The sequence below is a fragment of the Rousettus aegyptiacus genome, unplaced genomic scaffold (genome assembly GCF_014176215.1).
Source record: "Rousettus aegyptiacus isolate mRouAeg1 unplaced genomic scaffold, mRouAeg1.p scaffold_m13_p_1, whole genome shotgun sequence".
NCBI classification, from domain to species: domain Eukaryota; kingdom Metazoa; phylum Chordata; class Mammalia; order Chiroptera; family Pteropodidae; genus Rousettus; species Rousettus aegyptiacus.
Window position 1 is genome coordinate 116839779 of NW_023416284.1, and position 15622 is coordinate 116855400.

The 15622-nt window shown below is 31.9% G+C and overlaps 1 protein-coding gene across 4 annotated transcripts in view; it reads left to right on the forward strand.

Annotated features, from left to right (window-relative positions):
- ADGRB3 (adhesion G protein-coupled receptor B3) overlaps positions 1-15622 on the forward strand; it is a 653858-nt gene that overhangs the window by 588912 nt on the left and 49324 nt on the right. For all 4 annotated transcript variants that reach the window (XM_016157597.2, XM_016157598.2, XM_016157599.2 and 1 more), the window contains 3 exons: positions 9382-9532; positions 12077-12146; positions 14615-14681. In XM_016157597.2, coding sequence (XP_016013083.2) covers positions 9382-9532; positions 12077-12146; positions 14615-14681 — 288 coding nt within the window. The remainder of the gene's footprint in view (positions 1-9381; positions 9533-12076; positions 12147-14614; positions 14682-15622) is intronic.

Genomic DNA, 15622 nt, shown 5'->3' on the forward strand with positions numbered 1-15622 from the left:
AAGGAGCTGATATATAGCTGAACCTTTCAAGAAATGTGACTGCAATTGGAAAGAAAGAGAATAACCCAATGAAAACCAGTGATGATAAACCAATTAAAAAGGAGATAGGTTGGTTGGTAATTGGTTGAAGACAGAGATTTTGAAGAATTTGTAGACTAAGGTTCTATAAGAATATAGGTGCTAACTAAAGTAGGAGAGTATAGAGTTATCCAAATATGGGATCAAGAGTCATCACTGTGTATCAAGATCATTACTTGTTGCATGCCATTTAATCTTCACAACAATCCTATGAAGTAGGTGCTATTATCCTCATTTTTAGAACAAGGAAAGGGAAGGCACAGAGATTTTACATAACAACCAGTAAATGAAGCAGTCAGTGTGAACCTACAGTATGATTCTGGAGACCTTCCTCTTAGCTCTATGACACCATTTCCTGGAAGGGGAAGAGCCTGCTTTGGAAACGAGAAAGGAGTAGATGAAGTTAGGGAGAAGCTAAGGGGCACAGAGAATATGAAGATATTAATTAAAGATTGTGAGAATTAGACTATGAATGAGCAAAAAAAAGCAGTGTGAGGTGTACCAAAGGAAGTACACAAACTCTGGGGTTAGAAACAATGTTTTAACCCCTGTTTCTCACTCATTAACCTTGAGATGTTGTCCAAGTTATTTATTCTCTTCCAAACACTCATGTGCAAACTAAGGATGGTGATCATTTGACTCTGCATATTTTTCTGTTTTATATCATTAGGAAATCCCTTTGTCCTGCTTTCTTCTTTTTAGACTTTCTGGACTATTCTTCATATTTGGTTTTCCCTTTGACTTAGAATTGGGTTGTCAAGCTAAAATAAACATTAAGATTTTATGGAAATTGCCTTGAATATATTTGTCAATTTGAGGAAGATTGATATTTATATGACACAGAGTCTCCCAATTCATGTACATAATATATTTTTCCATTTAGTTCCATCTTGTTTTATTGTCATTCAATTAAATATTATAATTTTTCCTCACAAAAATCCTACACATTCTTGTTAAAGGTATTTGACATGTTTTATAGTTTTTGTTATTATTCTAAACAATACCTTTTCTTTCATCTAATTATCTTCTCTAATGATTTTATTTCATAGGTGCAGTTTTCTTAGTTTCTGAAAAACTGCGTCTTTTTTTGAAGTTTTTATTTTGCTATCTCTATTGTCTCTCCCCACTTTTTCTTTGCTTGGCTTTTTTTGTTTCTCATTTCCTAATTAGAAGATATTCTCAGATATCTGATTATCCTTGGCTATATATTGAAGCTCTACCTGGGTAGACTTACTGAAAGGTAGATTTGACAGTCTGTAAATCAAGAATGAGCCAGAGTATGAAGATTTTTTCCCACTTCAGGGAAGAATTTTAATCTCTGATATGCTGACATTATAGGAGTATTAAACCCTTTGGTTTAATACATACACATGTGTCTGCCTTCTACGTCTACTCGCTAATAAGTTCAGAACCCAACCCATTCAATTTTTCAAAGACTAAACCTCCTTGTGACAGTGCTGGGCTACATTAAGTTGAGGAAGAAACATGAGATTTCAACTATTCTATGTATAGATCTTTCAACTAACCTCTCTTTTTCAGCCCCATGAAAAGCTCTGTCTTCCTTCTCTTTCTGGCCCCTACTCTTTCTAAGTATTAAATCCTTCAAAAGGTCTTCAGAGTAATGGGTCCTTTGCAATCAATATGTCCATCATCATTACCGCCCCACCCCCCACATGCCCTACAAGTACTTAGGTTATACTTTCTCTGCCACCATAAGTCAGTGACATCCTCTTCCTTAATCTTCTGAATTTGTCAATACTTTGGGTTTACTGTTGTCTACTGCCTATCATCTTTTTCCTGTGGCTTAATAACAGCCATTTTAAAATGTTGAGGCTGAGAGAGGAGAGATACAGCTGTCATGATTAATTAGAAATTTTGTATTACATTTTCCAATGCACATTTTTGATATATAGGAAAATTAGTTTTATATATCGATCTGTGTACAGGAAATATAATTTTTGTATGTTGATCTTGTATCCAGCCACCTTGTTGAGTCTTGTTATTTCTAATAGTTTAAAAAGGGATCCTCTTGGATTTTCTAATAAGGAGTTATGTCATCTAAAAATTGATCTTGGATTTTCTGATAAGGAGTTATATTATCTGCAGTGATAAAAATGTGGTCTTTTCTATTGCTTTTTCTTGTTCCTATACATATTATTTTAGTATTTTTTATTTTCCAATTATAGTTGGCATACAATATTATAGTTTCAGGTGTACAACATGAAGATTAGACACTTATATGTTTTATGAAGTGACCACCGTGATAAATTTAGTATTCATCTGTCACCATACACAGTACCATATTGGTGACTATATTCCTATTGCTATACTTTACATCCCCATCATCATTTTGTAACTACCAATTCGTTCATCTTAATCTCTTCCCCTTTTTCACCCAGCCCTCTACTCTGACTCCCATTTGGCAACCATCAAAATGTTCTCTGTATCTATGAGTTTTTTCTGTTTTGTTCATTTATTTTGTTCTTTAGATTCCACATGTAAGTGAAATCATATGGCATTTGTTTATCTCTGTCTGACTTACTCCACTCAGCACAATATTCTTTAGGTCCATCATGTTGCAAATGGTAAGATTTCATTCTTTATATGGCTAAATAATATTCCATTGTATATATGTCCTACCTCTTTATCCATTTATCTATTGATGAACATCCAGGTTGCCTCCATATCTTTGCCATTGAAAATAATGCTTAACATATGGATTCACATGCCCCTTTGAAATAGCGTTTTGGGTTTCTTCAAATAAATACCCAGAAGTGAAATTACTGAGTCCTTCTTTGTCTCTTGTTATACCCTTTGTTTTACAGTCTATTTTGTCTGGTATAAGTATTGTCTTTTTTTTTCTTTTTTTTTGTCATTTTCGTGAAATATCTTTTTCCATACATTTACTTTTAGTCTATGTGTGTCTTTTGATTTGAAGTGAATCTCTTGTAGTCAGCATGTGTAAGGGCCTTGTTTTTATCCATGTAGCCCCTATGTCTTTTGATGAGAACAGTTAATTTATTTACATTTAAGTAATTGTTGATAGATATCTAATCATTATTATTTTATTATTTATATTTTTGATATTTTTTTTCTTCTTCCTAAAGAAGTCCCTTTAACATTTCTTATTATACTGATTTGGTTTGATGAATTCCTTTAGCTTTTTCTTGTCTAGGAATCTCTTTATCTGCCCTTCAATTCTAAATGATAGCTTTGATGGTTAGAGGAATCTTGGTTGTAAGTTCTTACTTTTCATCACTTTGACTATTTCATGCGAATCTCTTCTAGCCTGCAAAGTTTCTATTGAGAAATCAGCTGACAATCTTATGGAGCTCCCTTCTAGGTAACTAGATGTTTTTCTCTTGCTGTTTTTAAGATTCCCTCTTTGTCTTTAACCTTTGAAATTTTAATTATGTGTGTCTCCATTTGGGCCTGTTTGGGTTCATCTTATTTGGCGCACTCTGCACTTCCTGGTCTTGTATGTCTATTTCCTTCCCAGGTTAGAGAAGTTTTCCATCATCATTTCTTTAAATAGGTTTTCAATTCTCTTGCCTTCTCTTCTCGACTTCTAGTATCTGTGTATGTTGGTATATCTGATGTTGTCTCAGAGGCCCTTAAAATATCATCATTATTTTGAATTTTTTTTTTGTTACTGTTCTGATTTATTATTTCTGCTATCTTAGCTTCCAAATCATTAATTTGATCTGCTTCATCTAATCTAATGTTGATTCACTCTAATGTATTCTTTTCGGTTATTGTAGTTTTCATTTCTGACTGGTTCTTTATTACTTTCTATCTCCAAATTTATGTTTTACATCTCTTTGTTAAAGCTCTAACTGAGTTTATGTACTCTTCCCCTAAGTTTATGCAGCATACTTATAACTAGTGTTTTGAACTTTACATTTGGTTGATTGCTTGTCTCCATTTTGTTTAGTTCTTTCTTCTAGAGCTTAGTTTTGTTCTTTCAATTTGCTCTATACATTTTAGAATAGTAGAGGTAATGGTGGACATACTTTTATTATTAAGGACTGATGGGAATCTTTTTTATGTGTGATTTTTATCATAAGTTTTTGAGAGATAACCTTTATTAAGTAAGTGTTCTCTATTCATAATTTACAATGAATATTTTTTAAAAATGAAAATTGGGTTTTAAATTGTATTAAATGTTTTCGCATTTATTGATATGATCACATGGTGTCTTTAATCTGTTAATACAGTAAATTGAGGTTATTTTTAATGTTGAATTATTCTGCATTATTACATACAGTCTTAATTGATAGTGGTTTATTACCCTTTACTGCATTTCTGGTTTGTTCTTTTATTTAATACTTTAACATTAACATAGGTAAGTGAAGTGCTTATAGCTTTCTTCTTCTTTTTGGTAGCAGTGTTATGCTAGCCTTGTAAAATGAGTCAGATGTTTCTAATCTTTTTCTTTGGCCTGAAAATGTTTTGTAAAATAAGAATTGTATATTTCCTAAGTTTATAAGAATTTGTAAATTTTTCTGAAATTTTTATTTTTGAAGAATTTTTTTTTTATCATTTTATCTAAGATCATTTTTTATCTCTCAGGCCAATTTTGATTATTTATGTTTTATCTAAAATAATATTATTGTATATCGTTTTTCAATTTTACATATTTATAGTACATGCTATTCTTTAATGGTAATTTTAATAGACTTTGTTATTCCTAATATTATTTATTTTGTCTCATCCTCCACCTTTAAAAAAAAATCACAATTGCCAAAGGTTTAGTTGTTTTATTGGCCTTTTAAATTAGCTTGGGTTTTATAGATCAGTTATATGGGTTTTTTTATTTTCTGTTTTGTTAATTTCTGCTTTTATCTCTTAAAGTTCTTCTTATCATTTCTTTAGTCCATTTAATTTCATTTTATAGTGTTTTCTATGTGGGCTATAACTATCATGAGTATTGTCATAACAAAGTTTTGATATTAATACTGCCTTGTTTTTAAGCTCTAAATAGTCTGTAATTTAGATTTTAATTTATTTTTAATTAATAGTTATTTAAAAGTTTTCCCCTCAAGGGGTACAAAATCTTAATTTTTATTTCTAATTTCATTACATTATAGTTTGTGAAAATGTCCTATATGTTATACTTTTATGAATCTATTTAATTTTACTTTTTGCCCTAGGACTAGTTAACTTCTATTCCATTTGTAGCTTAAAGAATTGTACATGCTCTCATTCTTACATATAATATTGCAAAGAAAGAATCAGTTTTATTGATTTTTATCTTAATATTCCATATTTTCCCCCACTTTTTCTGTGGCTTTCTGAGAGCTACATGTTAAGTCTTTCATTTTAAACTTAGTTTGATAGTTTATTCTTATAGTTTTCTCTGTTGTAGTTTCATATACTTTGAAAAATTATTAGTTTTATAGAGATGTGTTACTTTGGAAATTTCTCTATCTCCTACTCCTTTCATCTGTATGAAAAATCTTTCTTCATCTCTTTTAATGCTTACATGGAGTCTGATGTCAATTTTATTATTTCTTTGTAAGAAATATTTCTTTTGATTGTGACAGCTTTTAAGAGTTTCTCTTCATTCTCGACGTTCACAAATTTCATCACAGTGTATCTGGGGTGGAGGAGGTGGGGCGTTTGTGTATGTGTGTGTGTTTTATCTTTAATTTATCCTATAGCCAGGAGAATCTTTAAAAGCTCTGAGAAATTTTTCCATAATATTTCTTTAAATGCTGACTTTTACCCCAATTTTCTCTAATTTGTCCTTCTGGAAGTAATTTTAAACTGTTGTTAGAAACTCTGTGTCATCATGTATCTTAAATCTCCTACTTTCCTTGTCTTAATCTCTGTTACCGGTATCTAGCTTTGGGCTGCAGTATTCTTCATGTGCACTCATCTGCTTTGTTTTTCAGGCATTTCTCACAGTGTCTAGACTACCACAGTTTACACTTCTTTTTTTTTTTCACTGATTTTACGAAATGTCATCTGTTGTCTCTAAGGATTTGAGATAAGGGTATTTGTGAGGGTGATAGTTATTAACAGTGCTCGGTTTTCCAATTTAAATATCTTTTCAAATTTTGTAATATTTGTTAATCCAGCTTTAAAGCAGAACCAGATTGGGGTTTGGCAAGGCAGATGGTTAGCTGTCAAGACCCAGCTGTGGGGGGAGTCAAGAGCAGACACACAGAGGCTAAAAAGAAGCCGTATTACTGGAGGTCACAACAGTGGGGCCGGTGGTAACAAGAACTAAGCAGGCAACAAGATAGGAGCTTGTTTATAGAAAAAGAGAATCAGGGTTTGAAATTTATAAGTAGAAAAGTTCACAGGACTGACGGGATCCAAGGTCTTTATGGGTTGCTGGTGTGGGAGAAGAAATCAGAGAAGACCAAGCCCTGAACATTAGAATCGCTGCCCTTGTGGAAACCGATATGTCAGATGTGTAAAATAGTAGAGTTCCTTTGAAAATTGCTATTATAAAAGTTGTATTTTAAAATGACAGCTTAAAAATATATCAGTAGAAAAATCAGTGTGTATTTCACTGTGTGGAGTTTCTGATTTTATACTGATTTCACACGTGATGATGAAACAAAATGTAGCTTCCTTTCTCTTTCTCAGGATCCTGGAATTTGCTACACTCTTCATTTAAGATTAGTTTTGTGGCTTTTGACATTTGTAACCCACATATAGACATTTCTTAGGCTTACCTCCCTACTTGGATCACTTTTAAGACATATGAATATTCATCTGATCATAGTAGAGTGCTCCTGCCCATAGAAATAGGTTTTACTAATTTAGTTACTATACATTTTCCCATACAGGTTGTGACTATGTTATTTTTCAGAGAGACATTAATTATTAAAATAAATATCAATAGCCCCAAATTACATGTATTTTAATTCACATTAAAGTATCAGGAAGTCCCAAAGTTACAAACTATATAGAGAGCAAATTAAAAGTTTCTGTATTGCAACATTGAGCATTATATTAATTCTTATAAAACTTCAGTGCATTCAGCACTTAGCATTTAACATTTCAACATCTTTACATTGTTTTATATAACCCTTTATTGATAGTTTAAAAATAGAAATGGGATACCTTCGCTAGCCCACACAGGTGAGACAAACTGGTAGGAGGAATGACAAGTGAAAAAGAAAGTGTAATTAGTCTTTAGGAATTGAATGGAAAAGTAATCTTTGAAATTCAAGTTGGGATCAAGGACTGCAGATCAGGAATGAACAACGTAGTCACCATAAAGATATTTAAATCTTAACTCAGAAAAAAAAAGTCTCAATGTCTCAAGTATAGCAGGAATTTCAGTTGGTTAATGCTACTACATTATGCCTGTAAAAGAGTACATATATGAAGGAGAGGGTGCTAGGAATCCATGACTTTATCATACTGAGAGGTATCTTGATAAGAATAACTAAGTACTAAGTAGATTTAAGTACCACATGAAATAAGGAATCACATGTGGAGAAATGGTAAAATCTTTGTAAGTACTATTTAAAATGATGATTGTCATAATCAGTTGAGAACTTGCAATATGCCTAGCACAGTGCTACTCAGCTTCTATCCATTATCTCTCATCATTAAAACAATCAGGTGAGATAAATATGGTAAAGGTAAAGTTCTTTCTATAGGATTAGAAGAACTGGAAAGCCTGATTAACATCTGGTGAATTTTGACAAAATAAACAAATAATATGACTAATTTGGGCCTCAATTTAAAAAAGATATACTTGAGCTGTGGAATGGAGTGGAGGTGGGAGGATGGAAGTTGTATTTTTATTTTTTTATTATGAATTTTTATGACTTGTTTCTAGTTCTCTGTTTTGCTTTCTTCAGTTTTTGGTAAGAGCAAGGCTGAGACTAACAAAGAAATTAGTTCGGTTACTGGTTCTAGTTTATAAAGACTTTCATTTTAATAAGATTTACACTAAGAAATTATACCAATAGTGAAATAAGTAGAAGTCTTTACCAAGATGAAGTTGCTCATCTTTGCAGACAAGTCACAAGTAACTAATGGCAGATTCAGAGTGATTAAGTTGCATAAAGAAAAATATCTATGAAATCATGACTGTGTACGTCCAGTGACTTGATTAGCTTCTTTAAATGATTTGATTAGGGCACACATTATAATGTAATAACAGAGTAATGTATTAAGTACTATAAAATATATGCTTTTTTAAATATAAAAATTTTTATTAAAGAAATGTAATTCAGATGATACAGCAATGGCACAACTCAAATTAAAAATTACCTTAATAGAATAGAAGAGAAAAGATAAGTACCTAAAAATTTAATGTAAGAAATTAAGTTCCCTGACTTTGGTATCAGACAGCCCTGGGTTCCATACACATTTTTGATTTTTACTAACCTTTCTAAGCTTTAGAATCTTCAACATTATATATCAGGATAAATATTACTACACCTCTTAGGGTGTTTGAAAATTTTGAGAAAAATGATATCTGCAAAGTTCTTATTAGAATGACACCCAATTTAAAAAGCTATAATTATTACTATTATTTTTATTATTATTATTACTAGCTATGATGTTTGAGTGACATTTATTTTTTTAATTAGTATTGGAACATTAGTTAACAAAATCTAGTAAGTTTCAGGAGTACAATTTAACAGTAAGTACAATTTAACAGTAAGCGTATATATATATATATATATATATATATATATATGGTGCATTGTGTGTTTACCGCCCATAGTTAAATTTCTTTCTGTCACCACATATTTGACCACTTTTACCCCATCTACCTGTTAAGTTATTTTTGTACTAGGCTATTAGCCAAACCATTTTATGCTTGGCTCTTATACCTTGAATATCTCACTTGTATTAAAGCAAAGTAATTTTTCCTTTTCAAAGGCTATTGCTATGTAATCTTAATATCAACACAGATAAAACAACAAAGAATTAGCAGTTAAAAAGGAAGGGTAAAGAATGTAGCCAAAAGAATTATGCAAGATGTCTGTAATTTAAATTAAACCAAAGACAGGACCTTTCCCATAATTATATGTCAAGAAAATAAATTAAGTAAAGCAGTAATTTTAATGTCCCTTGAGTTTAAATTTACATTCAGGCTCTTCTCATAAAAAATCGAACATATAAATGGAATTAAGACTTTTTTTCTATCATTGACATTATATACAGCATAAACTACAGGGTCTCTAATTTCTGTAAATAATTACTTTGTCTCAGGGGAGAGGTAGATATTTGACATAAAAGCAATGAAAAGGAGATTAACAGTCCTCTGAAGGACACATGATTCCCCCTCATATTCAGTGTGAGTCTTTTTTGTTTCCACAGAGCATCTGTACAACCACCACTGCATTTTTGCACTTTTTCTTCCTGGCTTCATTCTGTTGGGTTTTAACTGAGGCGTGGCAGTCGTATATGGCTGTAACTGGAAAAATTAGGACACGGCTTATAAGGAAACGCTTTTTGTGCCTTGGATGGGGTAAGCATGTTAATATACCCTTTGTGCTCTCGTTAAAATGACTGAACACATATAAAAAACAGTAGAGTGTGATTATCCTCAGGCTGCTTGTATTTGTGTCTAATTTGATAATGGAAGTGAAAATATATGAGGCTGGTCATTTTTTAACTTTCTTTGGGCATTTGGAACTTTAAAAAGGAGTGAATATTGGATGACCACATGGCTAGTCGGTTAACAATGAATGGTGTGAGATTAGGTCTGAGATATCTACAGGCAGAAAAACAAAGTGTTCTCTGCTAATATGTTCTGAAAATGCAAAAGGTTTTAACATATTCAGGGCTTGCAGTTATGTATACTAGTCATACATCTCCCACAAGAAAACAGGAATTTATTCCAAGAGCACTCAAAACAAAGACTACAGCTATTCATGCCACAAGGAAAAAGCCAGTTAGAGAATGAATGAAACCTCATGAACACCCAGTCAGGTCCTCAAAGGAAAAATAGAATTGTTGATGGACTGAGAATTAATTAATTCTTTACTTATTTTTATTAGGAAAAGTTTCTCTTAAATTGCCTTTTAATAGACATCTTGAAGGTCTATGCATTTCATAGGGCCAATTTTAATGTTTATATGAATTAATGAATTCATTTAGTTTAATTAGAATTAGTTTAAAAAACTAGTTTTAGAAAAACCCCAGGATTTAGACATGTTTGCATCTGAGTTTCAAAAGACTTGCACTTAAAACTCTGAGAAATTTTAGACCAACTACATGAGAAATACCTAATGTACCAGAAGACTAGAGAATGAGATGCTTGAGGGAGCCCGAAAAATTACAAAAAAAAAAAGTGGACTTAATACAATATCAGAATAATTAATGCTGGGAAAAAAATAGGATTAAGAATGCTTAAAGATTATCCATCAGGTTTCAGCAAGGGTCTATCACGGCTGGCAAATGTATTTGGGCTCTTTGCCATAATAAAAAAAAAAATGGGAAAGCTGTTAAGAATTAGAGAATGTATTCTACTTACACTTTCATAAAATTTTTGTCTGGATTTCACATCAAAGACCTAATGTTGGACTGGCATGGAATTGTGGGGGCATTCTTGTCATCAATTAGTACTATAAATCCGAAAAGTATAGAATGAAAGTTAAGAAGACTCTTCTTGATGCATAAAGAATGGTGATTTTCAGAATTGATGAATTTAAGAAATTTAACATCATTACCAAAGATCTTGAGGAGAGGATTCAGTTAATCTCCAAGTTTACAGTTAATATTAACCTACTCTGGGTAGCAAAAATGCACAACCGATGGTACTAGATTATCAGGAAGTCTGCGAGTAAGCAGACTAGTGGCACATGAGTTTCATTATGGCTAAGTGCAACATAATAAATTTAGAAAAAAAAATGTTAAATCTAAATTATATGAAATGAAAACTGTTAACTCTTCAGCTATGAGAGAGAGTGAAGTTATACACACCAGTATTTGTTAAGAAATATGTATCTCTTTAAGGTACTCTCCATAGTTCTTATCATTAAACCTCATATCACTTGAAAAGACACAAAAAAGAATAGCAGGAAGGAGGGAAAATGATAAGAAGAAAGAAGATGGGTGGAAGGGATACAAGAAGCTGATTAGCTGATGGATTTTACAAAATATGTCTTCCTGAAAAGAAGGCATGACCAAAACTTAAAAATGAATTTAAACAGTATTGATTAGACTGGGCTCAAACTTATTTCTAATTTCATTGACGATAATATATAAAAATGAATTTAAACAGCATAGATTAGAATTTAAATGGCATAGATTAGAGAGGTTCCATTGAACTTGAGTAAGGTATGATTCATATAAACATAAAAGGTGTCAGATCAGAATTCGTACAGGGGAAGGACTGAGCAAAGCATGAACTAATGCCTATGTAGATGTCCATGAAGAGAAATTGGCATGTATTTTCTGACTGTCATTCAGGATTATTAAAGGAGGGTTATTAGGAAGCACAAAACTTAAATTATTATAGTTCTTAACCATGTCCCTACTTTCTTGTTATCATAAGTAATTAATAAAGAATTAAGTGATTATATATATATATATATATATATATATATATATATCTTATAAGTACAATTTGATATGGATCAATTTATGGCCACCTGAATGTTCGTTCTACTTCTGGGATATTCTGTCACACCTTAACATCCTTTTTTTTTTTTTTTTTTTGGCCTTTCTGATTTTATAACTGTAAATTTCCTTTATAACAGTGTAAATCTCTAGGGAAAAAATAACTTAAAATATATACTAAATCTCTGTTATTAGTTTCCCTTAAATCCATGCCAAATGTGATGGTAACCTAGCAACATCAGAGAAGTGCACTGAGTTTAAAACTCAGCTGTCGCTCTCATATTTTTGTACTTGAAGGAAATTTTGTAATGGAAACATGCTTTATGAAGTGATTCATCCAAAGGTAGTTCCTCCGATTTAATCATTTCAAGTTTGTCCTAGCCTCTCTTGAGCCAGTATGCACAGTGGTTATACCTGAATGTGAAGTGTGACAATGTTTTTCTTACAGGTTTACCAGCATTAGTAGTGGCCACATCGGTAGGCTTTACCAGGACAAAAGGATATGGCACTGATCACTAGTAAGTCAATCCACAGTGATAAATCATGTTTATCATCAAGTAAATCATGGATGTGCTTCATTAGTCTTGGCAGGCACTGCTGATTGTTTGCATTTTGTCATTGAGTCATTACCAATGGTAGAAATCACATTAGTGAGGAATGAAGTTAGGTTTTTTAAATGCACAAAAGGTAGAAAATAAATACTACATCACTGTTCAGAATCCTTGTTTCAGTTTCCCATATCTCTATAAGACCAGAGTACTTGATTTTTAAATATTTCGGTATGTACCTTGCATGTTCAATCTCAAACACACTTTTATAGAACTGGATAAATCTTGATATGTTTACCTTTTAGAATGTGATTCTGATCTGAGCTTCTAATTTCATTGACGATAATATATATATCGGTATCAACTACATTTTGTCATATTTGTTCAAATTTTCTTGAATATGTTAGGATAATACATACTAACACTTATACATCAGAGGAATCAATAGATTCCAGATTAGGAATTGCCTGGGCTATGGGAAGAAATTAAAAGAGAGAAAAAGGGGTATGATATCAGCTCATCCTAATTAATTATAACTGTAATACTAATAAATTCTATGAGAGGATTTATAAATAAAGATTATATTTCAAATGTAATGCAACGCATTTTCACATTTTACTTTATCTATTCTTTCAAGCTGAGGAGGCATTGAGAAGTGGGGAGAAAGATGCATATCTTATTAGAAGGATGAGTTTTAAAGTGAAGTGTTCTGTTTAATTGTCTTTAGGTTTGAGATAAGAATAACTACTAAATATTAGGCCCTTACATAGGTTCATTCAAATTGATTGTGCCAAGAGACTTCACCTGTCCATCCAAAAGAAACATCTAAAGAATTTAAAGAACTCTGTCATCAGAGCACTTGTTTTCTTAGGCAATCTTTATTATCAGGGGAATAAAACCTCCCTGATATCTTATGTTGTCAAGCAGTGCTTACTCCAGCAGTATTTCCTTTAAGCAGTTGCTTTTCACAATAATATGATTTCTTCGGTATAAATCCAGTATTTGAATGGTACTGTATTGGGGATATGGAAAGATGTAGGATTATGGATGATATGGTTTTAACTTTCAAGGAGCTTATGATTAAAACCAAATATAATGCAAAGATTTACTTACACACAAATATAGAAATTTAGTGGCAGTCTCAGAGACACCAAACTAAAGTGTTCTATCACACTTAAAGGTTTTTCTCCAGGCATTTTATTTAAAAAATAGATATTAAATCGTCAGTCACAAAGTGGAAAAGTAGAATTTTATCTGTATGCTGTTATGGCAAGAAACAATAACTAAATGGAGACTTTACATACACACATAAACACATTTGTGTTGTGGATTTAATTGATACATGTATGTGTGTGTATAAATGCATATAAAATTACTAGTTGAAAAATATTCAGTTATAGTGTACATGGGGTAACATTTACCCTATTAGGTTTAGAGTTCTGTGAGTTTTAACAGATGCATAAGTCATGTAACTACCACCACAACAAATATAGAAGTTTGTTGTTAGAACAGACATAGAACAGTTGTTAATTTTGAAGGCAGCATGCTGATTCTGTGGACTGATAAGTACTGTTGAAAACAGTCACATGTCAAAAACAGGTTCATGAAATTGTGGGCATGATAGTGCCCACAACAGTGATAAAATGGTCCCACATAGTTTCCTCATTCGGTTCTCCTGGATTCTGCATGAGCAGATGAGCCACCTTGCAAACCCTCCAGTGCCAAGCCCCATGTCCTCTTGGGTTTCCCTGTGCTGTGCGAGAATGAATGTTTTTTTCATAAATGGGTTACCATGTCTCTATCAGTACAAACCTGCATATCTTGGTGAATTTAGTAATTAAAATAAACACAGCTACACTGATTTTAATCAAAAGTTTATCTCTAGTGAATTTTCTTAGGACTTTGGGGAAAAAGTAAAATTAGAAAAAAAAAAAGCATGCAAACTATTCATGTAAATTATCCATTCACTGCAGTGATAGCTTTTGTATCAGTTTCTCCCAGTAGCTCAGTGGCCTCAAGGAAGAGCTGGTAAATGGCATGTCTAAGAATCTAAAAACACAGTTTTGCTTAAAAGTATATATTTGAAAAATTCTATAATGAATGCAATGCAGCGTTTTGCACAACTTGTCATCTTTGTACTGAAAGTCAATATAAAAATCTCACTGCAAGAGTAATTTATCTAAAATGTTTTAACTGCCTGAAAGTAAGGCCTTAAATAAAAGTTTCTTTTCTGTAAGACATATATAGTATTTTTCACTCATGAACAGCTCTAACCTTAGCTTTTCCCACATCTATGCAATTTTTTTTTTTTATTACAAAGCTTTGGAATTTATCAAAATTCTAAGGCTAAGCACATAGTCCAAGTTTTTTGTGTCACACTTCTGTGATTTAACACTTATCACTAATTTTTGTTAGTTTTTATCTGATGTTATTTTCAGTTGCTGGCTCTCTCTTGAAGGAGGACTACTCTACGCTTTTGTTGGACCTGCAGCGGCCGTTGTCCTGGTAAAAATTGAGATTGATTTATTTTGTTTTCTTAGTTAAAAAAAAAAGACTTTTGTTTCCATTAGAGTGGCAATTTTGTGTTTGTTGTGTAGAAATATTAAAGTTCAGTGAATTATTATTTAAATTTGAATATCGACTGCTATTCAGTCCCTTATTACTCCAAAATTTCCTGTTTTAAAGACCGAAAAATATTAAATGTGGGAGTATGGGATTTCTCTTACAGTAATTTCATATTTGTAAAGAAGTTTGAGTGTCAATAAATTCTTCTTTCATGTATAAAACTCCATCACTTATGATCATTTTACCTTTTTACTGTTCTATATAATCTATATAGTTGAGATCTCTCAAACTTAATAAATGCTGCTGCAGCCAAATATCAATGAGAAAATACATGTCCATATGCCAAATTTCCCATCCTCAGCTGCGCAGAGGTTTTGGACCAGCTATTTCTTTGCTGTAGGGCCATCTTGGCCTCTACCTACTAGATACCAGTAATACCACTTTTTTGGGGGTCATAATCAAAAATGTCTTCAGACATTTCTCAATGCTTCCTGAGGGTAAAAATCACCCCCAGTTGAGACCCCTTGCCATATGTTATGCATGAGGATTTAATTTTTTTTTCTTTTTGGAATTAAAAGTAATTTCTGTACATGTTTAATTATAGGGACATGAAAATTTCCTACCAATTTGCCTTTCTCTCTGAATTTATTGATTACAAATCTTTCTTGTTCAGTAAATCTTTGAAAAATGTAAGAGAGTAAAGAAATGATCTGAATTAAATACAAAAATCTATATCACTATGCAATTAGGTTCTAATTAGAAAATTATCCTTTGGTTTCTTGAACGATTCATTCAATAAATTGGGAGCTAGGAACATCTTTCTTAACTCTATGAGACATTTTCTTCCTTTAAAGTTTTCACTCTATAACAAAGAGCAGGAA